Genomic DNA, 26,162 nt, shown 5'->3' on the forward strand with positions numbered 1-26,162 from the left:
CGATATGCTATGACCTTCAATTAGCGTCTAATGCTTTAGATGATAGATTTAACACCTATCTTATCGTTAATTATATTAGTTTAATTCTTAATAAAATAATGATTCATTAACAGTGATATCGCCATTTGATTTAAACTACTGTAGTTTATACAAGTACGAAAAAGTAGTCCAATGTTTCCATCAAGGTTAACATTAAAAGACAGTCGACAATAAGAACCATTACCAAATAATAAGTATCAAATGTTATATATAATGTGATGTGTGATCGGGCCGATGGTCCTCTTTATCACCTGTAATCCCATTGGCCCATAAACTGAAACAAATCAGAATGCACTATCACATCTCTATACCATAAGAGAACAGCACTTTGGAATCATAATTAATGTGAATCATTCACCATATTCACCAGGTTCTTGTTTCCATCACCTGTCGCACATGCTGCTTTCAAGACATCAGAAGTCTTTGTTCTATGGGGCAACTTGGGCTACCAGAAACGAATTTTGATTGATTGTTGGCAATGATACTAATCCATAGTTTGATCGATTCGTTCTATCCCCTTGGTAACCGGCGCAAGCGGGCTTCGTGCAGGCAATTTTCTGTGCCAGCTGTTCAAGTCTCTCTCTTCGCGTTAGTTTCCTGAAGTCTGGTTCCGATTGCGAAATTTGTGGATTTCTTTGGTGCTGTTCAGTCATATTGTGATCACGGTGTAACGACCCATGCACGTACGAATCGCGTCTACAATGTTCCAGTGGTTTTAATGATATTTTGTACAAACTGAATATTGGCGGTAAATTCCTTGCCGCACGTTCTCGTTTACGTCGTTGTTCAACTAATTCCTCGTCAAAATAATCTATCTTCTTTTCTTTCGCTTCAGCGTATTTGACACCCCAGCTCTCTGTCATGTAATCTTTAACTTTATCTTTCATTGTGTCCGAACCCAGAATCTTGCCCTTGTCCTGTCCCTCCTCCAACAATGATTCACACATTTTCTTCTTTCTGATCTTTGGGTGTCTCTCGGCTAAAAATGTGTCGATTTCCTTACTAAACGACTGTAACGATCGGCCATTGTAATGTCCATATATTGGCCGAATCCGAAGCGTTGAACTATCAACACGATTTTCCTGAAGACATTTTTGCAAAGCAACTCTTTTGGCAATTTTTTTTCTTACTTTAGCCATTGATTTTTCTCTCTGTATACCAAAGTCCTGTTTCTCCTTCCTGATATAACCTACGGCATTTTCTTGTTTGTATTTTGCCACATCGTTCATCACGCAGTAATATTTGCGATGTCGATCCTCTAGCCTCTGAACAGCTCCTAACCTTCCCTGAAACATTTGGACTATCAAAGCAATGTCGGAACGAACTGTTTTTTTGTCTAGACTTTATCAATAGAATGAAGAGTATCAGTCTTAAGATATCTCATACTTCATAATCCATTTCTTTTCCTGAAACGACGCTAAACACATCTAAAGCTCTTGCTTCAAAATCACAAGTTTTGTGCTCGGTCCTGAATTATACTCCATCTGCCTTGAATGGCGAGGCATGTGATTTTAGGATTCCAACAGCCCCGCTGTAGCATATAGATCACACCTGTTTTGCTTATATCCACAACACCGAAACACAATTCCATTCTATTTGTCGTTCCACAGTGAATATAACAGATGTTTTTTAATGCTATGTTTTGAAACAAAGAGAGAATTATTATGAGGGATTTAAGGGAAGACAATAGCTTTGTCTGTGTTGTTTGACTTTTAAACAATGAGATATGTTAAAGAGACACGCATACTATACTCAGGTATCACCTCCTCTGTATCCATTGTATACTGCAAGCATGTACTTAACAAAGTTTTGTCAGTTTCCATAGGTGAGTATAAGTATGTAAATATTTGGCGTTACCGTTTAATAATTGAACTGTTGGATAATATGAATATGATGTGATAACAACGTACAGGAATAATTTCATTTTTATTATTTCGCTGAGTATGCTTCATATATCAAGTACCGGCGCAAATGATATACATAGTGCAGTGATTTAACAATCTTCAGGAAGTTATCATCAACAAAAAGATGATTAATAAAAGTCTTTCTCCAGTAAAAAATGTTTATATTGATTTCGAGCATGGTATGCTTTATACTAAAAATTTTAAAAAGAACTTACTAAGCACGGTAGGGAAGTTTGCTGTTCTATGTTCGATACCTTTCAATGTGCTAAAAAATGTTCGTATGAGTCATTGAACTGATTATTCACAACACATGTAAATACCATCATCAAATACGTTGTTGATATTGTTTATGTATGTCTGTGGTGGAATTCCGAACCAAGACGTGACCTCATACATGCATTTGTATGTGTATGAATTGGATAAACAAAAACCTCTTTTTTCAAATGTTTATCTAAATGGTACATTGGTTCTGCCTGAAGATCCAACGCCGTGGTTCTATTGTCTTTACCAACAGGTAGTAGTTGTTTGTCTATATCCGGAAACATTTTATTGGGTAAGCCTGTGGCTTAGGGTTTTCTTCTCGGGGGCACTGCGTTGATAAATTGACTTTTTTGTCTTAAAATTCACACTTTGAATGCATTCTGATATATGGGACATGGAACATCAAGATAATAGTTCCCGTTCATGACACAATGACGTTTAGTTTCTTATATATATTTAAGAAAATAACGTGCAATATTAAAGTACACACTTTTCCATTTAATCAAACATTTATTTGCCTTTATTAAGATTTTCAAAGCTTTCCTGTCAGGTTTTAAAAATTTCATTCTATCTGACCTAGGATGACAAAACAGTTGTATGTTGGTTTTTAATTTGTTATTAAGTATATGTCGTGTTCATTACTTAAGACACCATTTACACGTGTGTGTGTGTCTCTCTCTCTCTACTACAAGATTGATAAATGAAATTGCACTGTACAGACATTGTGCATTTTGATATATTGTCTTACATTGTTAGAAAATAAATATTCTCTTGAATACTGCTAAAGTGTATGTATGTTGTTAAAGTTTTAAAGAGAGATACTTTTGAACTTTTCAGGGTCAAACATGAAGGAGTGCCTATTAAACACTACAGTAGCACGTAACATGTCTGATGCTATATACTAATGTCCCTGTTTGAATGAATCGAGTTCTTACTCTTTAGTGAAATAAAGCTAGTCAAGTCTTAATACCAAGTATTCCTAACAACCTTTTGATCACTGTTATTTGTTTCTGCTTTGTTTACGACAAAATCTTCTTCCCAAATTTCTCATTTCACATGTCGACATCTGTTCGACCTAAGTACAGTTTTAGATGAAAAACAACATTTTGTCGACGTGTGTCTGGAAAGGAGATTTGATCACCGAGATTGATCAACCTTTTCATAAGGTGCCATGAAAAGTATATCTAGGAGGTAGGGGCCATTGAGTACATGTGGAAATTATGTTTTATTTTGCATAAATGTGACGCGTATTAATTGCATTTTGTTTTACTTTGTTGAATACCAATGTTTGTTTCACTTTGTTGAATACCAATGTTTGTTTTAGTTTTTGTTAATTATGTTTTCTCTTCATCGCGTAAAGGTCATTTTCAATATGAATATATACTGTTTACAAACTGATGGTAATAATTCACACAAAACTCATAATTCTTAAAAATAGGAAGTTTCAAAAATATTTTGGTGTCATTTTCCTTTTTAATGGCAATGCAAGTGGATCACAGCGAATGCGACCAGTTTCATATCAGAAAACCTTTACTGACAAACAAGTAATTCTAACATGTAAAAATATGGACAATTTATTAACAAAAAATCTAAATTTTAAAATGTTAAATGTGAAGAATTGATTGCTTTTCATGTACAAAAGAACCAACGTTTGTACTAAAGCTTCCATGAATGAGCTGTACATTATTGAAATAAAGGCAGAATACTAAAAGACAAAGTAAAGCCAGAGGTCGATATATCATACATAATTTCAGGTAACGAAAATGTAACAATGTACAGCAGATGTGAATGTCATACCTATATTACACTACACAGACTGTCTGCGCAGCTACTCAGCACGACAAACAGTATTTTAAATAAAAACAATAGCGTCAGTGATTTATACATTGTAAAGTCCCTTCCATGTTAGCTTGGATCGATGGGTTTGTAAATGACTCATTGCACATTACAAGAAATAATAGCATTAATGAAATTGAAATAACGCAACACATCTAAAAATTCTGATATATCACATTCACTCTTCAAGCACCTTTCTACCACAGAAAAAGAATGTCTTTGAATTTGTAATAATGAAGTGATATTGTGAATATACCCATTAACCAAGTGTTGATGCAGAGTTGCTTCTGGCGATTCGCAATATGGGTGGCAATACCTTTTGTACAGTAGTAGTTCTACCTAGATATCCCTCACAACTCGGCCGTGTGCATTCTACCTTCCGAAGTAATCTTTCTATCTTCCGTTTCCGGTTTTGTTGATTTGGTTCACGGTCGCTCTCATTCTTTTGACTTCGACTAATTAGAGAGATTGGTGTGGTCAAAGACTTCTTTAATCCTGGAACTGGTGGTAGTTTACCGGGAGGTTGTACGGCCATTCGTTTTGGTTTAAATCTGTCCTCAAACTTTTCCACATGATCATTTCCCTGGTGCATAGATTTAAGCTTGTTTCCGTGTTTCTCCTTTTGGTCATCATCTTTGACAGTCGATTTATAATTTACTCCCCAACTTTCTTGAAAATAATCTGTGATTTTTTCCAGGACTGCGTCTGAGTCTAGAATCATTCCTCTTTTTCGAGCGTCTTTCATTTGATGTTTGATCTTGCGTTTTTTCTGTTTAGCCGGTGAGCTATCCTCGATGTAATAATCAATTTGAGGGTTAAATTCGTTAATTGGTCTGCCACCGTAATGTCCATACAGATTGTTATTGTTAACGTCAGAATTCTCACGGTGATTGTTTAAACATTTCTGAAGCATTCGCCATCTCACAAAAGTTTTTCTAACGTTCGTTGTATAGATTTCGCGTTTCACGTCAACACCATGCTTTTCTTTTGATATTTTCCAGTTAATAAAATCGTTGTTTTCGGTTTCACCGTCATTTAATACTTTCAGAAATTTAGAGCGTCTGTCCACCTGGCGACGAATGCTGCCGAGTTTACCTCTGAGCATGGTTACAGATAATTTTATTACAACTTAATTATTTTGGTTGCTTTTTCTTTGAGAACAGCGACGTTCGATCCACATTAAGCAAATTTCGTATTAATTAATAAACACGCAACGATGTATTATATCACATGCATTGGTGATCAACTTCTTACACAATACTGTTATTACCTCCTTCTATTTAACATTATTCTCAGAGAACGCTGTATGAAGATATTCAACTCATCCCATCGTCATAGAATAACTCTCCTGTTTCCTACTTCCAGAAATTACACCGGATACTTTTCTGTTAGCGCTGTCATTGTGTGCTTAACAACCTATCAGGTAGTCGTTAATTTGCTACTGATATTTCACATGTCGTATTAGCGTATAAGTACTCATTTTATGGTCGGTAAGTTTAATGAATAAAACAATTACCTATTACTAAACAAAAGTACGATTGACAAAATCAATGATACAAATTTTAGGGTATACAGAGTTCAGCAGGCATTCTTTCAGTGATATCAAATTATCGCAAGCAAAAATCAAATTGCCGACACACATTAAATATCATGCGCATTATATGCCAGTAAGAACAAAGTATTCAATAGTTTATATACATTCAATAATTTAGATAAGCATTGCAGCGTTATTATCATTGTCACATATATTAACGATACGTATCGGATAAGAAAAATGTATTAACACCATTGTTTTAAACGGTACAATTTGCTAGCAAGGACATATACGCAAAACGATATTACTTAAAGGAGGACAATTCAAAGATGGAAATTTAATGTATGATTCCAGAATATTATTCATTAAAAAAACGGTTTATCAAAAGTAGATTTCAAATCTATGTCAGGGAATTTTTTTTAACAACATTGCAGTGTACACATGATGTTGTCCGTGAAATAGAATTAATTTGTTATGGTTATCGTGTGAAGCTAACATGTCAGCGAGCACGTGTGTTTTGATTAGTATTCAATATACCAATTTATCTATTGGAGTTATTGATGGCCTTGCACGCGCTACTGACGCTTTAGAGTAAGAAAACGTGGTATTGTGAAGGCTACATTTAACACCAACGGGTTGGTAAGATCGGAGATCAACCAGGACTGATTCTTTTGTCACTAGATCAGTTATATACTGTCAGTCATGTGTTATCAATGCTCGCAAAATTGAAGATATTGGTCAGCAGTAGCGAGAGATCACTTAATCTACACCAACGGTATCTCTGTGATCATGAGCAAGTGGTGTATATTGTGATAATAAGGTGCTCGGTTAGGATAGGGTCGTGCTGAAAGATTTCTGCGTCGAATTTTAGAACAATTTGATAGTGCGTTGTATTTAGGGTATACAATATTTTGCGGTTTCACTGATGATTTAAGTTTCAAACATGTCTGTCAATGGATATCGTCAAGTGATTAAATTAATAAAAGGACTTCCTTTTGTAGTAGTTTTGTTTACATCTCGTTACATAAAGTTGTGATGAATGATATCTGACAAGTGTCAATGTGTGTATACTTATCAAGAACATGCTATAATTTGGCAGTGAGTGATACAGTAATTGTACGAGGATTCAATCACCAATGTAAGTTTAAACCCGTATCAGCAAAACTATGTCAGGTAAGATGATTAACGGGTGAAAAAGGAGACAATACCAACAAATTTTGGAAACAATTGCGTTTTATTCCTTCAATTGTATCATTTCATTAGATGCGTTACTGAACAAATGTCTTTGTTTTGACTAATCGTCAAGGGCTTCAATCATATCTTTAAATCCAACAACATTTGCGCATACGCTGGTACAGATGAGAGCCGTCTTGTAACATATTCGAGTACAAGGACATCTGTTACTGGCTGGAACCTCCAGGCAGTGTGGCATGCACCTCCGAAACGTGCGCATGCATTGATCACACACCAAGGCAGAAGATCCCATCACGAGCAGAAAAGCCAAGGCGATTACAAATGTAGTTTTCATCTGAAAATGATTATAGATAAATAGAATTCAAAAATAAAAATGAAAAGTATTCCTGTTTCAAATTAACCCTATCAGATATCTGCAGTATTGAAAAACATTCTAATTTAAGTAAAAGTGATATATTTGTTTGTAATTAATGTACTTTTATTTCTTACTCTATATTTGTATTAAAAGGTGCTATTCACTTGCATGGCTTTTGTAAATATTTAATATTAATTAAATATTTAACTTAATATAGATATTAGAAAAACAATAATTTCGTTGTTCCAATTTTTACGTTAACCAAAAGAAGATACTAATTACATAGAACTACACACAAACATTTACTTTTATATGTATTCACTGACATACTTTCTTAACCAGCTCGCTTAATTACAACAAAGACATTAAGAGGCGACAGAAAGCTAGCACAGAATGACAGCTACGTTCCAATGAAATGGCATTAGGATTTACCACTTCTTCGACACGTGCGCAAAAAACGTTTGAGAAACCTTTTCGATTACTTACTTGTCTTAATAATACAAGACGCGTTGAAAATAACACAGCGATTTTAGCAATATTTTTCACTCACTCTTTTAGCTTTATTTTCGATGATCTTGGAAAAAATGTGAATAGCATAAACATACCATATTTTGTATAGCATTGAAAATTGAGACTGTGTTAAGACTTCAATGTTTATGTATTCTGTATACAACTTACCTTTACTGATACTGAAGTGCAGTTCTGACAGGATTCAGATACAGTGATGAAGAACAATTGGCTTTATAATGCATCGGTCAACATGCATCGTATATATAGTGAAACAGATTACGTAATCAGCTTCGGTTCTGGGGCCGTAAGGGATGCTGGGTCATGGTGGTTACACTGTCATATTGATGCGGCTGTCACTGTGCCACGTATATATATATATATATATATCCATTGTGATATTTGAAATTTATGAGGACATGTTCTTTGATATATGTGTGACTTGGCAGTATGGATTAGTGTCTGTTATTGATATTATGTATTAATACCATTTATTTCATAGAAAATACATACATTTGTGTAAGATGCTATTTATTATTCAATTTACTGAATTTTTCGAGTTTCAAAAAAAGAGCAATGTACTGAAATATGTTTGGCTCTAGTACATATTGATACAGAGGTAACCTCCTATTGTTTGGCTCTAGTACGTATAGATACAGAGATAACCTCCTATTGTTTGGCTCTAGTACGTATAGATACAGAGATAACCTCCTATTGTTTGGCTCTAGTACGTATAGATACAGAGATAACCTCCTATTGTTTGGCTCTAGTACGTATAGATACAGAGATAACCTCCTATTGTTTGGCTCTAGTACGTATATATACAGAGATAACCTCCTATTGTTTGGCTCTAGTAAGTATAGATACAGAGATAACCTCCTATTGTTTGGCTCTAGTACGTATAGATACAGAGATAACCTCCTATTGTTTGGCTCTAGTACGTATAGATACAGAGATAACCTCCTATTGTTTGGCTCTAGTACGTATAGAACAGAGATAACCTCCTATTGTTATTGTTTACAGAGATAACCTCCTAGTACGTATAGATACAGAGATAACCTCCTATTGTTTGGCTCTATTACGTATATATACAGAGATAACCTCCTATTGTTTGGCTCTACAGAGATAACCTCCTACTGTATAGTATAGATACAGAGATAACCTCCTATTGTTTGGCTCTAGTACGTATAGATACAGAGATAACCTCCTACTGTTTATCTCTAGTACGTATATATACAGAGATAACCTCCTATTGTTTGGCTCTAGTACGTATATATACAGAGATAACCTCCTACTGTTTAGCTCTAGTACGTATATATACAGAGATAACCTCCTATTGTTTGGCTCTAGTACGTATATATACAGAGATAACCTCCTATTGTTTCACTCTAGTACGTATAGATACAGAGATAACCTCCTACTGTTAGGTCTAGTACGTATAGATACAGAGATAACCTCCTATTGTTTGACTCTAGTACGTATAGATACAGAGATAACCTCCTATTGTTTGACTCTAGTACGTATATATACAGAGATAACCTCCTATTGTTTGGCTCTAGTACGTATAGATACAGAGATAACCTCCTATTGTTTGGCTCTAGTACGTATATATACAGAGATAACCTCCTACTGTTAGGTCTAGTACGTATATATACAGAGATAACCTCCTACTGTTAGGTCTAGTACGTATAGATACAGAGATAACCTCCTATTGTTTGACTCTAGTACGTATAGATACAGAGATAACCTCCTACTGTTTAGCTCTAGTACGTATAGATACAGAGATAACCTCCTACTGTTTAGCTCTAGTACGTATAGATACAGAGATAACCTCCTACTGTTTAGCTCTAGTACTTAAAGATACAGAGATAACCTCCTACTGTTTAGCTCTAGTACTTAAAGATACAGAGATAACCTCCTATTGTTTGGCTCTAGTACGTATAGATACAGAGATAACCTCCTACTGTTTAGCTCTAGTACGTATAGATACAGAGATAACCTCCTATTGTTTGACTCTAGTACGTATAGATACAGAGATAACCTCCTACTGTTTAGCTCTAGTACGTATATATACAGAGATAACCTCCTCATGTTTGACTCTAGTACGTATAGATACAGAGATAACCTCCTAATGTTTGACTCTAGTACGTATATATACAGAGATAACCTCCTATGGTTAACAGTCTATGCCTTTCGCTTTTTGTACGGATCTCGAGACTATATTATATTTATCGTCATTTGATCTGTTATGTCCAGCATTAGCGTGTTTTTTTTTCGCATGTATCATATTAATGACTAAACCCATTTCGATGTAAAATCACAAAGTATATCATATGTCAATAGGTGGTTATTATATGTATGAAAGTGTTTTATAATGAATACTTTGATGTCTCATTAAGGATAAAATTTGATATATTTAATAAAATGATAATCGTATGTTTGACAGTGGGTTATGATAAATACTTTGACGTCTCATTAAGGATAGCATGTGTTTCTAGTGGAAAGCCAATTATATATCTCATTATATATGGGAAAATACCGTTATGTATTGGTACATTCATGATACCAAGATAATGTATTATTAGGATTGTTAGTAAATTGTACTAAGTGTTAAGAACTTTGACACTTACAAAATACTATATAACGAACAAATTGACGGTCTAAGAAACCCGAATCACAAGGCTTGATCATCAACCCCAAACACTTCACATATTTTAAATGTTGATAATATTCTAATGCAGCTGTTTGAACTGGAAATGTTTAACACTTCTAGATTAATTTCTTTTTTAACGTCGCCAGGAAAATGACGTTCATCGGTGATACGACGCCTGAGGATTGAGTCGGTCACAGGGACGAAAGCCGTCTAACTATTTACAAATGTAATATTTTTCTAGTTCAAAGAATATTAAAGGTGGATATTATTCCCGTTGTCTGGACATAAACTTCCATTCGTTGCGATAGTCAACCTGTCAAAACTTGTCTTCGGGGCTGACCAGCTGTTATCCAGCGGTTGTAATTGATGAATGTCCCCGTCACTGTTCCGACAGAAACATTGGTCAATTGCATTGTTGCGTGTGTACTACAAACGTATGAATATGTGCGTTCTCATCGTAAAAATAATATTTAAGTTTCATAAAATTTCTATAGAACTGATTATACAAAAGATAAACAAGTGGATTAAAGATTTCAATCCTATTTTAGTACTTGATTAATATCACAGCTTATTTAGTGTATCCTTGTTAAGTGTCTGCAGTATTGAAAGGGCGACATAGAAAAATCAATATGAAAGAAAAAGGTTAAAATATAGAATGGGAGTCACAATCATCACCTTATTCAATAATTTTTTATAATTTACAAAATAAGATGATGCCAATATTATGTTTACATTTGTATATTCTGAACCGTGCAACTATTCATACAAAATGTGATATGCAGTAATACCAAATTCATCAAAGATAATAGACGGTACTTTCGATATTGACAATAAATACAATTTCGTGATGATGTGATAAACTTAATATTTTAAGTGTGTACATTATCTAAAATGCAAGAATGGACGTTAAGTACATTAAATTGTTAGTTTTTAAATGACGATACTATATTTATAAACACTTGTATAGTTCATGCGATACGCTGATAGGTAATATCAGTTTAATGTTAAGATAGATGTTTACGTGATAACTTTTACTCTTTACACACTAATTTCTCTTTTAAGCCTATATTTAAAATTAGTGTGTGATTCGGCATACCCGTTGTAAACTTAAAACTGACATAAGGTATTGGATTACCTGTTTCATACCTTTTATTTGTTCCTGGGTGTTTATAAAACATTAACATTTGTTTTCAGTGTGTAATTAGTGCGAGATATTATATTCCTAATACAAAACAAGTGCAAATAAAGAAAACAAGTGTTTAATTGATTAAAGTATGCTCTTCTATAAGACTCTCCTGTCCATACACTTATAACGCGTAGGGCCTTCCCTTAAAGTTTAATAAGATTTATAAAGATAAGATATATCGAGAGGAGGAACCCGGAGTACCCTTGGAAAACCCACGTGATAGGACAGGTGACCTCTTATGTTTACATGTCCCTTCGGAGAATTGAACACGGGACGTCTTGGTGAAAGGCCAGTGCTTTGCCACTGCTACACCCAACTACCTGGTTATGCCCCCACATATGAAATAAGACGACATTAACAATGCCATAAAGAAAAACATATCTTAACATAACAGGACAATAAATGGTAAGGAGACTAATGTGAAGTAATTGATAAGAAACATTATTGTAAGTGTATTGTTACATTGTGTAAACCAAATCAAGATACATTACTGTAAGTGTATTGCTAAACCAACATAAGATACATTACTGTAAGTGTATTGCTAAACCAACATATGATACATTATTGTAAGTGTATTCCTAAACCAACATATGATACATTATTGTAAGTGAATTGCTAAACCAACATAAGATACATTACATTATTGTAAGTGAATTGCTAAATTGCTAAACCAATATAAGATTTATTAATGTCAGTGTATTCCTAAACCAAAATATGATACATTATTGTAAGTGTATTGCTAAATTGCTAAAACAAAATATGATACATTATTGTAAGTGAATTGCTAAATTGCTAAACCAACATAAGATATATTAATGTCAGTGTATTCCTAAACCAACATATGATACATTATTGTAAGTGAATTGCTAAACCAACATAAGATACATTACATTATTGTAAGTGAATTGCTAAATTGCTAAACCAACATAAGATATATTAATGTCAGTGTATTCCTAAAACAATATATGATATATTATTGTAAGTGAATTGCTAAAACAACATAAGACACATTATGGTAAGTGAATTGTTGAACCAACATATGACACGTTATTGTAAGTGTATTGATAAAACAACATAAGACACATTATTGTAAGTGAATTGCTAAACCAACATAGCATACATTGTTGATAGATAAATGAAGATTAAATATATGAATACTGAGATTATTTTACTGAAACGAAATATCTTGCTTTCTTGCTTTTAGAATTATTTGAAATTTCCATTACTTGGATCACTGTATGTGATTGTATGATGTAGATGTAATTGTTATTTATCAAACACACAGATATTTGTAGAAGTATTAATATACTTATAAATTAGATATAATTAGAGAGGTGAAAAAAAGAGAAAATTAATAAAGATGACGTCAGTAGCTGTGACGTGGAAGGTTTCCGAAAAAGAGATTGCTATTTATTTTTCCGAACTTCATCGACTTTTGATATCAATTCAATCAGTTATGCTATTTTCTAGGAATATCCTGTTACCATTTGTTACCTCCTAAATATCATAGATGTCGCCACATGAAAACGAGTCTTAAAACATTTAATATAATCCATAACATGTTGTTTATTTAAAATGAGCTGGACTTGATGTATGTAATTACGATGGTCACTAATAATAATTTCCAACCTGTTGTTGATGATGATACGTGCATCTGCTACCTCTGACAACTTATCATAAGGATGGCCATTTTTTAGCCAATGGTCACAAACATGTCACTAACAGTAATCAAGAATAATGATACTATATTTGAGGTTAGGTATATAAAACACGTGCACATGGAATAAACACCGACCTGCTTCTCGGCGTTAAACAGACAGGTAATATATAATTGTTCTGTTGTATTATTCACTATCTCTGTATCATGGCCAAAGTTGTTTGGCTCTAAGATTATATGCTACAAACTTCATTTTGACCTGCAAGAATTTTTTTCGTGACATCGATATTATTTTTTATCTTATTCTTTGACTGCTAGTAATATGCTTGTTTCATTGACAGTAAGACCTATTGTTTATAACATTTAAAAACACCGACATGTCCACAACGATGACACTAAGGATTTCTGAAAAAGTTGGTAAAAAAATGAAATTATACCAAGTTATCCGGATTGCTTGTTTTGGGCATTATTTTCACCGTTATATAATGATCTATATATCTCTACAGTTTTCTATCTGTCCGTTACTGGTATCAGTCAAACTTGTGATTATGACACTACATTTGCTATTATTTGCATTTATAAAATACTATTTTATATATCACACTAGTGCATACTGAAAACCCAAAATATGGATGATAAAGTCAAAGTATGGAATAAGTAAGGTTTGCAAATTCAGACCAACTGTATATCTTCTATCAATTGATTTGTCTATATTACTGCCAATGATATTGACCCATTGATGGTTTTTCACTTAATGAAAGTTGCTTAGAGTAACATGCTGAAATGTTTGAATACAAATATTTGAAGCAATGAAACGGAAAATTATTTTTTCAATCAATTTTGTTAAAAATTGCTGCAAATTATATCTAAGCACCATTGCCCCACTACAACTGATTCATTAATTCATAAATGTGAAGATGTAACGATATATTATGAATTTTTTTTTCAGTCATCAAAGTACATCCCGCGTCACTGTAGAACTACCAGGAAAATGAACGTAAGTTTCCTTTGTATTTACATTAATATAATATGTTTAAACATTGAACTGTCGTATTATGACATTAAGGTCGTTGTAAATGACAAACCATTGCAGAAAACATGTAGTGTGTTAGAGCAGCATGATTTGTATTGGTCGTCCATTGGATGTCCTTTATTTTGTACCGAGTCCCATTATTTAGTTTATATCGCGGCATTGGCATGCAAATGTGAATATATACGTATGTATTTTAACAAAAATGATAAACAGCTTACCTCGTTTCGATTCACTTTGTGTGTTTCTATCTCAATAGTAGATTCACATACTTCTTGTTCCTACAAATTAATAATAATTCAAAACTTCAATTGACATGATGAGTTTTACTGCACATGTCTATTCACATGAAGAATTTGATATTGTACGCTTTAGCGATCACCGTAACTTAGTAGCAGTCTCGCTGAATGTTGTGGCTAATTGTACTTTGACTTCAAGTCAATTGATTGGGGATACTCGCTTCAGACTGTATGTCCCTCAACACATCTCTACGTCTATGCCACAATGTTTATATATTATTTAGATATAGATAAATATATCTTGTGCACCTTTTTATTTTTAATATTCTGTATCTAATCATTTGAATCCTATGTTCTTTTCACCTTGAGGCCAATATACATTGTATTTGAAATTAAAGTTTTCTCGATAATTATACAGGCAAAAGCGATTGTATTCCTTGGAATGGTATGTCTCTTCTTTGCCGCTGACGTCACAGCCTACTATTGTCACTGGTGCAACGAAGATCTGCGATCGTGTAAACGTTCTTGTCGGGATAGGGGTAGACATCACAACCGTGGTAGATCACTGTCACGGTGCCAGCTTCCTTGCTATCAAGAGGCAGTCTTTTGTCTAAATACGTGCGATACCCAGTTCCCATTCGCCATGTCACAGCTGGACACAGACGACAGACAAGCGGGTTCCTTTCTTCGAATTAAAGAAACTCGTCGTTCAGGTTAAATTAAAGGGTTCAACGAGTCAACAAAATTAGGACTGTATCATTCAGTTATTGGAATCTTCAAACGTTTCTGAGAATAAAATGTCTCTCGAAAGAGTATTCATTGCTTGTATTTAACGCCATATTAGTCGTTTCTGCTAAAAGAACACAAGAACAGAGTCCTGCCTATTGACACCTTGGAATCAATGATATATAGAAGACATTTTACGGTATCCACACTTGAAATAAATATAATTTTGGTATCTGTCAAGAGGACGGCATAAAAGTGGTAGTACAAAATATTAGGAGAAATGAATGAAAATATTTTTACTGAAAACACTGTAGAATGCTTTTTTTTCATGTATATATCGTATCGTATTTATATTCGTATCAGCTGTCACAACTGGACAATTTATAAGATGACATGACTCTTTTTCTTAAATTTCAATATGTGCTATTGTTCATCAGAGAAAAATTTATTTTCATTAATTTGTGTATACCTCTATATTTCATTGGTACAACATATGAAAGAGACTAATGGCACAGATATATCAACGTCTCTGTTTAATATTCTTTATAATACTCTGGAACACAAACCCGTTATGATGATTTAAAATAAAATGGTGACCGACCCTTGGAAACGACCCTTCGAACAACTGCTTTGAAAAAAGTATCTGAAGAATGTTTAAACACGCTAACTGTCAGTCTTCACTACAAATTACATGAAAAATACTTAACTCAGCCCCGGATAACAGATTTGTTTTTATTTATGAATTTATAAAATTAACAAAGACAAATCACGCTTATTTTAAGTTATGATATTTTCCGAAGAGGAAATTACTGTCACTACCCTTCGACACAATCAGCTTACCTTGATCTTTATTATGATACAGGATTTTCGCAATCGGCAGTTGATAGAAAAAACCCACAGGTTTCGAGAGATTAAAGTCAATGAAATATAAGGGGAATATTTGTGGTAACCGCCTTGATCTCACCGGGGAATGTTCTGTTTCCTACTGTGATTCGAAGTTAGCTATGTGAAATGTAATTAATATGTTTTTTTGGTTTTGTTATTATTACCTCGGCCATTGGCCATTGCTTTGAATATGGTGAATGTTCTCGATGGAACGGAAGACGCTTATCCTTTGATAGAACGAAAGCATGATCGGGGCTACAATGAAATGGATAATATGAAATTGCCTCTTGTCTGTCAATCAAAGACGTCCTATCATTGGTGAACGAAACCTTTATTTTGACAATATAGCAATATAATTGTATCTATGACCGGTGCGTTTTATAAATTGAAAAACGTTCTAGATCAAACGAAGAAAAAACTGCGTATAACATTAAAAAAATCTTTGTATAAAATAATAAGTAGAGCTCGCATGATTATAAGATATCTTGCACGAAGCCAGATTGATATATGCCGATATTAATAAAGTGGTGATTTTCATCGACAATGAAATATGCTCATTTCAGACTTTGTTGTTTTTGGTTTCCAGTGATGTTTTGAATTTTAATTTGGATAAATAAATAAATAAATGAATAAGCATCTTATATATTATATAATACAGTAGTTAAGGACTACAGAGAATCGTTAAAATCATTAGTAATATACTGGTCAGTTCCAAAAGAAAATCTGACCATGACACGAACTGATCACGTTATTTCTATTCCGATAAATTCAAGAAATTACCAAAATTTTAATTACAAAATGATTTTTCGTCACCTATTACAACCTCTCGGTCTTTTAGCAGACTATACATCACACTTCCACCTATTCCACTTAAGTAGGAAGGTCACAAGGACTTTTCTGTAAAAAGCTATTAGCATTTACAATACAGGATGTGTCGTACCCACAACACACTAGTAAATTTCGGAGCTGAATCTCTCGAGGTAAGTCGTATTTTTTATCATCTAAAGCTATGCATGTCTTATCAAGATATTACATATAAGTGGTGTGTATACATAAGAGTAAAAGAAGCTTTGTCAGTGAGGTAATTATTCGACTCTAACTAATGAATTAAAAAAAAAAAAACACACACACACACATGTAAACATAAAAATCCTATGACGAATGCTTCCCGACACTGAAGATAATGAAACATTGCTACCATGTACACTGACTGTTATGTAATTTTGTGGATTTTCGACGAAGTTAACGATCTAAGTAATATTATTTTTTTCATTACATTTTATTATTTAATTAAGATATTAACAAATTCCCTCGTTTTCGGTTGTAGAGAATGGTTTGTCTTTCGGATCAATATTCCAATAGGTAGCACCATAGTTAGTAACACAAAAGATAGCTCCTGGTAAAATCATTAAACACAAGGTCTAAAGGAAAAAGAAACTGTTTAGCTTAACCTAGTACTATTCACTACACCTTTTTTCGTTTCTGTTTTGTTTTCATTTGTTGTTGTTATTTTGTCTATGCTATACCGTTTAGATTTTCTCTATGTAATTAAATGTCCAACAAATATGTAATGGCCCATGTTTTACTGTTATACATAACGCTCTATAAATCATCCGCTCTATAAACCATCAAACTTAGGGCACATTGAAAAGAATGTTACACTGAACAATTTTCATTCATACCTACATTTTACGATATAATATTGAATTATGACTTTTATGTACTTATTCACATTCTAGAAGATATTCATCACCTATCTCCCTCTCTTCTTAGTGTGTGATAACGTCCTTTTTTATATATTTTATTATATCATCATGTTTTGGTCATATTTTCATTCAAATAATATAACATTGCCTCTTATCAGACTATGAGTCGGCATCAGTAGATCTGGTGTATAATTGCCTAGAGACGAATAACGATATCATTTTTCTCTGTATCAGGAGTGTTGTGAATGAGGCCAAGGTAATTGTAATCGATGACGTACAAACTCTTGACTTTAAGGGCCGTGCACCAGATAGATTTGACGATATGACGCCATTCATATTGAATGACTCGATATGATATACGTAGATCTGAAGTGGAATTTATTCAACCATAAACATAAATCTATGAGATGATTTATTTTCATACATAAGATCATTACCACATTTCCAAATGTTTTCGTAATCTTAAACCAGTATATTCATATTTGAATTGTATTGGTATAAATTACTTTATCAAACTGTGACTGTAAGCATGATACATGTTTGTCAAATGAAGTTGCTAGGATATGATTTAATAACAATCGGTAGTCAGTATACTAGTTGGAAGTACCTGTCTACATTCCTGTCCGATCTATGTTTGATTGTTACAGTATGTATAATCAGGCTTTTTAGACGAGCAGGAAGATACACTAAAACGGATATCATTTTATCAAATGATAGTCTATGTTTCCAAAATATGTAAAAACCTTTAAAGCATACTAGGACTCTATGAGTAGATATTCACACAGACTGTATTTAATTTTCAGATTCCTGAGTTAGTCACATCGCATGACTTACGGTATTTACAGGTCGGCTTGCTAACCATTTAGTCAGACAAGATGTTTTCTCTTTCGTTTTCGCATTTAAATACGAAGTAAACCATAACTTCCATATTTTGACATGAATTATTCATAAGGAATATCTAACAAAATTTCATAATATGAAAAAAAAGCTAACTATTTTACCCTTAAACATAATACAATAACAAAAAGTAACACTGGCTTTCCAAATCTGGAAATGATCTTCATGACGCTAAAATCTATTTCAATGGAATATCCATTTACAAGAAAATCGACTCTGTTGAGATATTGGACACGTTTTATACTTTGATGTATTTATATGGAGTCATTTAAATTAAAGGAAAACATGATAAATTGAGTCCGTCTTACAGTATGACAAGAGATATGACGTAATATAGTGAAAGGTCACTCGCCCGACCACGAGGGTTTTCCAGAGTACTCAACCGGTTTCCTTCTAACGTAAGACCCTCCCCTTTAAATCCACTAGAGTGATTAATGTAAGTTGATTTAAGTATGCTTTAAGTTCTATTCTGGATTGTTTTCTCTGAATATGACTGAGGTTTACAGAACTAGCTGACTTTCCTTTTCAATAACATCACTATTGTTATTTTCTGTACCACTCGACATACTACGAATTACTACTTAAAAGCTTAAAAGAGATAAAGAAAATCCCGATGCATCAAGGAGGTCTTGCATCCTGCAGGCTGGTCTATAACATGCATTTTCACATCTTTTTAATAACATCTCTCTCCAATACTGGACGGCCCTATTACTAAGATAACTTGTCCCTTTAAGGATAGACTTTCCATTTGAAGAATCAACAACGAGTCCAGTCAAGAATCATTATGTATATAGTGTTATAAATTAAATTTATTGATATAATCATTAATTATTATCAATTCTTTTTCTTTTATATCCCTTGATATTGCCTCATGTTTGGTCATTGGTTGGAGGACTGCCACTGTGAGGAAGGGTTTTTGCTCTGTCCTGTAACCGAAAAAAAATAGGAATCACTTGGTAGCGTAACAGCTGGTTTGCTCGTTGTCATTTTAATGTGATCTGCCAAAGTGTACTGCTAGTGCCTTCGGCAGTACGCGTCAGTGTGCTAGCACTATAAATCAGCTTCAATTCCGCACTATCACAAGGAGGCTTACACGAAAATATCACAGCTTGTTTTACACAGTGCACTCAACACTACCATTTGTCACGCATACACTGGGAGTCGTCCTAAATGAGTTTTTGATAGAATTTTAAGTAATATCTGTTAATATTGCGTCCTGCAATATAGTGCATATCTGAATCGTTGTGTATGAATGTCCATGGATCAGCAAATCTTGCAATATATGTTTCAAAAATCTTAATTTCTTGTCGATATAAAGAATAATTTTCATCCTCCGCTTATATGTAACGTAGATCCCAACTTAAACACTTTAATATATTTGTACTACTTACAAAACCAGTACAACTTTTTGAAAGGGCGATGAAGCTGTGGGAATCGAGGCTAGAAGTAAAATAAAGGATTCATTATCTATTTGTAGCTGACATGGATTGAAGAAAGGAAGTAAACCTCCTGAAAAAATGAACTGCGAAGAACTGTTAATATATCAGTTCAGGACGCAAGCAGCAAAATAGAAAATCAATCATTATACCAACATTAGCTATTTTGAAAATTCGCCACTTTCATTTGACTTTGCAGTACAATATAATGTCACTTGGTAACATTGTTGCAGTTAGTGTATGCATGTGTGTACATGCGAATTTTAAATAGCCATATGTTTAGAGAAGATGATGAGAATACTGACACGAAAGCTTACATGTGAAACGTTTTAGAAAGTTTTTTTAACTGAGTGACACGAGGTACTGATCAGGCGAACAAGTTTTCCATGCAGGTTTTAATGTGTTATTGTATTTTGTAGGGGGACGATGGTGTTGACTGCATTGTTGATGCTGTTGGTATATCAGAGTGTCACAGAAGGTTTTAACATTGGTAAGTAATCTAATTTATTATCATTTTTTGAAGTCTGTAAAGTAAATATATTCTGCTATCAGCGCTTGTAATTGTTTACATGTTAAACTTAATTATTCATGTCTATAGATTGAATTTCTCAATTCAATCGATAGCTTTGATAAATATTTTTTTTAAATATCGTAAAACACAACAGGGGCGCGAGAGTATTAAATATACATAACACAATAGAGGCACGAGAGTATTAAATATATATAACAACAGAGGCACAAGAGTATTAAATATAACACAACAGAGGCACGATAGTTTTAAATATATATAACACAACAGAGGCAGGAGAGTGTTAAGTACAGAGTTCTGAAATCATTAATTTCATCTGATAACACACAAAAGACGAAGTAAATTTAAAAAAAAAAAAAAAAAAAACATTGTTCGGAAACTCAATGCCATAGTGAGGCTCATCTCTCCTTGTACTTCTTTCGTTCATATTTTGAACTTACTAATTTCATCTAAATTAAATTTGAGTTTCAAATTCTGTTGACATATTGGTATCGTCTTTGTTCGTTTTGCAGTATACATAATCATTTTGTGTATTACAGTCTTGCAGGCCAATGTTGGTAGATGTTTACACGTTGGGGATACACTTGAACTTCACTGCAGTATCAGCAACTGGGAAGAAACCCATGACCCTGACTTGAATCAACTACAGATAATACACAAAAATGGAGGAAAAGTCAACACCTCCGTTGTCGATAACCGAACTGTTCTAGGGACAGTGTCAAATGTGAAAGCGGTTGGCAAATTGATATTCGAATGTCGAAACAAATCAGACTTCAATGAGTATAATTATCTTTCCTTCGAAGTAACAGGTACGTTGTCATATTTTATGGTATGTCGTTTTAAAATATTTTTATCACCTAACGCATCGATATTTTATGATATTGTTAGATATGAAAAACCGTAAACAAATATGCTGCTTTCACTAAGAATTAAGACCAATAAAAACATAAAAGATAGTTTATACCTTCATCTTATGTCAATTATACCTCAAAAAATGGTCGGTTATTAAGGGCTTGATACATTATCGCAATTTCTGTGACAGATTTTTCCTCAAAGAAAACAGTGTTTCAATAGCTGCTCAATATTTAGACTATAGAAGGGGCTTTATATCAATCATCGTGATCTCATTTGGAATATTCTTTACATTAGATGATGAAATCATGTGATAGAAGCCCGCCTTACACATCTTTCGATAAGATATATATCTATGTTACCAAACTATCCGATATAAGTCAACTGTAAGAAAAGGTAACACGGGCTGACAACCTACTGGTTTTACAAGGGGTTCATATGTTAACAATGTATTAAAAAGACACATCGACATCAACATAGACTTAAACCATATAATTATATGACCCAGTTATATTTGTTATGAGCATGATTATGTGGTTTTTGTGTGTGTGTATATATATAAATGCAATCTTTCATCGTATGCTTTTTCCTGCTCAACGGGACTTGAAAAGATGTTCTTGCTAAAGGACGTTGAAAAGAACACAATGGTTAATTCTCTTTTCAGAGCCTGATCCAATGCCCGAGGACATCATGTGTATTGCTAATGGTGCGGTGAACAAAGTCGTTTGCTCCTGGGAGAGTCGAGACAGATGTACCACTTGGCGCCTGTTTTATTCAGTTAAGTAGGTCAGATTAATACTTTGTTATAATTATCCGGGAAATTCGATCAATGAATGGCATGTAACGGTTTCTTCCTCGTAGAAATTCAGGTGGATTTGTTTCGCTTATCACAAAACTGGATGAAAATACAGTTGGTTGATTTGTTTTTTCTATTATATTCGAAGCTACGTGCTTCATCTAAACTGACAAACTACCTTATCCTAATATGCTAGAAAATGCTTTTTACTTTTTTATTGTTGTTATTAACATAGTGGCGAACCTGAAACCGAATGTGAGCTTCCGGTACAAAATATATCAAAGCACTGTGCAAGTGGAAGCATTAATTCTAACTTGAAGGTTCGTATACATAGTTGAACTGTAATTCACACTTTGCTTTGACTGCTTAAAAATGTAATGGGGAAGGTAACATTCAAATGCATGACACCAGCACGTAGACAATCTTACTGTCAAAACTTACTACTGGTTATATAATTTATATAATTTTATCACACGGTGGAACATCGTTTGTAAACATCTTATATCATATTTGTTTCATTCGAAACAAGACAATACGGAGATATACATATCTGTAAATATACAATAATATCAAAGATCCCTTATTTATGGTAAATAGGTCATACAAAACGATTAAAAGTACATAAGATAATATCACATTGTTAGTGATACCCTGTATGGTAATGTTTGTTTTCGTTCCGTAGATAATACTCGCCCAACAATGTATGCATGGATGAGTCATACCACCTTATTAGTTTGTCTCTCATTCAGCTTTTTATATGTATTATCGATTCAGATTTGTGGTTTTTTGTTGCTCCTTAGTTAAGAAATAGTTGCCACAAAGAAGAACCCTTGCAGTTGGAATGTATTTTGAAGATCTCAAATGTTCATCAAACGTTCCGACTTGAAAGAAAATCATCTTTTGGACTTCGCAGAGAAACAGAAATAAAGAAGATATTTAATGATAGCATAGGTGAGAAGCGCATAAACATTTCTTAAAAATTAAACAATTTTTCTAATATTCTGCATTTTAAATTTTGTTTTATTTTATCAGAGAGAGAGAGAGAGAGAGAGAGAGAGAGAGAGAGAGAGAGAGAGAGAGAGAGAGAGAGAGAGCGCTGAAAGTATACACAAGTGTAATAACTCAGCTAAATCATTACTTGAATATAATCTACAACTAATGCCTGATATTATAACATTTGTTGTGTACTCAAAATGCGAATGTGTGTTTCTATGTGACTTTTTGAAGTTCAGTTAATTTAATATATTTTCTTATGAACTTGCTTAAACGTTCATACTTTTCTATTGTTTTTTAATCGATTACGCTTTTGTTTCTGCAGTCAAACTTGATCCAATAGAGAACCTGCAGGTACAACGTACATCTCATTCAATATCACTCGGATGGAAATTTCTATATCGCCCACTTTATTATGAAAATGGAATTTACTGTGTGGTTACATGCGGCGAGGAAACGAAACAGCTGGTAGGTTACTGCCAGCATTCATAATTGCTTTTAGTTTCCCAATCATTATTGTGTAATAAATGTTTAAGTCATTTGATTTCATGTATTTTTCTCAAAATGATTAATTACGTGACTAATGAAGTTTTAAGATATATTTAACGTTTTCAAGTCGCGTGAGTAATTATAAAACATTTTGATATGAAATCATATTTTCAATATTTCAGACTTTCACTAATAATGTCAGAAGTTATGAAGTAACAAGGATACTATTTAGAGAGCTTCATCCATTTACTGAGTATAACATAACAGTTACCTGTAAGGTCAGTGGAAGTCCTTACTGGGGAGATGCAGTCCAACGTTCGTTCATAACGGATGAAGATGGTAATGATGCGTTCAATGTAAAAGAGTATATAGTTAATACTTTTATTCAATATTTGATTTATTTCAATTTTATGTACAAAATTTGTGCAGCGTCTTAAATATAAATGTATAAAAATAGATATTTTGTTTGAATGACAACTTCGTTCATTGATTATCATTGTTTCATTTACTTGTGAATTGGTTACTTAATCTTAATATCATAACTTACTGTGAACTCAAACATTTACATACTAAGTTTTGTTTTATGAGTTAAGCAGGTAGTTTCTTTTGCAAGCACTAGTAAATGGTAACTTTGTCAGAATGGTTAACATTAAAAGGTCATGCTGTACATTTGTGTACCTTTTTTCCTCCCTAGTTCCTCTAACTGGACCTCATACAACACATCACTCATATCTGTTGGCAAAGTGCAAATCGTATAATGCTGATTCCTGCTTGACCATCCATACCAAGGTATTTTAAACATGAACTAGTTTTCTATGTTATACAGGTGAAATGGAGGTATGTGTGTGAGGTTGAGGGTGTGTGTGTGTGTGTGTTTTTTTTTTTTTTTTTTTTTTAACTTTTCCCTCTAAGTTGGTCCATCCGCCCGTCTGTGAAAGATTGTCAAAACTCCTGCGTGTTCATTCTTCGAGAGATTCTCATCAAATTCACACACTTATAAAATGTCAAATTATCTTGAACAAATTTGAGTTTCGGGTTTGTCGGGTCAAGGTCGAGATCACTGTTACTATTAATAAGAATCGTTGTCAGCTCAACGCTCTAAAGCATACAAATGACACGTTATTATACTTTGGTAATGGAACTGTCAGATTGTCATACATATTTATTGCATTGTTTCATAACGATCAGTTAAAAACTCATTTGATACTTTGCCCCCTCCCCAAATAACACGAAACAGTACTTTCTTTATAAACCACTACCGTGTAATTGTCAATAATGTGTTAGTTTGTAGTGGCCAGTGTGGGCATGTATTACCTAAGCAATACAGGGTGGTTGCATTTCCTTAGATTTTGATGGTTCTTTACGATATCGTAGAATGACTGTTATATTTATACAATTAGCAGATAGACGTGTTGGAAGCTCGTGGTATCATATGCGGATTTAAAGTGGAGATGCGAGGTAGTCACAGGTCTGATCTAAAGCAGGAATTTGAGTTCACAAACGAATCCACCACATTGGAAATTGGACCTTTAAAACGAGGAATTACTCCACCATACCATGTATCTATATGGTCTAAAACTTCCAAAGGACTGTCTATTAATTCCACAGACATTCTCATATATCCGAGAGAAGGTATGTTTACATTAAAAAAACTTGTTCACTTGTTTTTTTTCCAAATCAAGGACATCTGTGGACGGTGAGATAGGTATATAATACGAATTTTTTTTTTCGCTTTACTATGGCCATTGTAAAGATAATATTTTACAGCAACCTAGATTGTGCAATTTTGTATTATGTGTGGAGGAACATACCTAAGCAACCTGATAATAAATGAAATCATTAAAAATGAAAACAAAATATAAGGCTGCTTCACTTTACCATTTCACTAAAACGGTGAAGTGGATCGACCTTTACTATCGCCCCACATTATGATAACACAACGAGTATATTTTATTAATGTTATTTTGCTATAACACCAATGATGTGCTCGATCACATGGCACGGATTGCGTTTATTAATGATGCCAACATCTACATTAACTGCGAGCTTGCCATGGAATACATATCATTTTGTACTCTTATTAAGTATATTATGCAGTGTTAAAGATTGATATCAGAATACTTTAAGCATGAGAGACGAGATTATACACATGCATGTTGTACTCATTTTCATTTCGGAGTAGAATTTATCTTCTGAAGTAAAATCTAAGGGATTTATTGTTAATGAACAATGGCCAAAACGTATCTACATTTAACTATTGACTACAACTATTATATAAATGCAAAGATATAAATTAATTCGAGATATTTAGATATAATATATTCTATTGTAATCATGAGGAAACTTACTTTTTTTGTTAAGATATGTAAACGTTTATGTCCAGGCAATGACATCATTGATGAAGTGATTGTCGAGGAAGAGGATACACACTACTTGGTTACATCACAATTATCTCCGG

General features: G+C 33.5%; 1 protein-coding gene across 1 annotated transcript; it reads left to right on the forward strand.

The window, feature by feature from the left end:
- The first annotated feature begins 20,471 nt into the window (after positions 1-20,471).
- On the forward strand, positions 20,472-25,479 carry LOC132549835 (uncharacterized). The gene is made up of 10 exons (XM_060213809.1): positions 20,472-20,535; positions 21,114-21,383; positions 22,091-22,208; positions 22,458-22,542; positions 23,023-23,173; positions 23,541-23,569; positions 23,887-24,043; positions 24,399-24,493; positions 25,105-25,336; positions 25,472-25,479. Exons 1-10 carry the CDS (start codon positions 20,472-20,474, stop codon positions 25,477-25,479), a joined length of 1,209 nt encoding a protein of 402 aa, XP_060069792.1.
- Positions 25,480-26,162: the final 683 nt, after the last annotated feature.

This window comes from Ylistrum balloti, unplaced genomic scaffold, assembly GCF_031769215.1.
Source record: "Ylistrum balloti isolate Yb309-2 unplaced genomic scaffold, AGI_CSIRO_Ybal_v1 Utg370078, whole genome shotgun sequence".
Classification (NCBI taxonomy): Eukaryota; Metazoa; Mollusca; class Bivalvia; order Pectinida; family Pectinidae; genus Ylistrum; species Ylistrum balloti.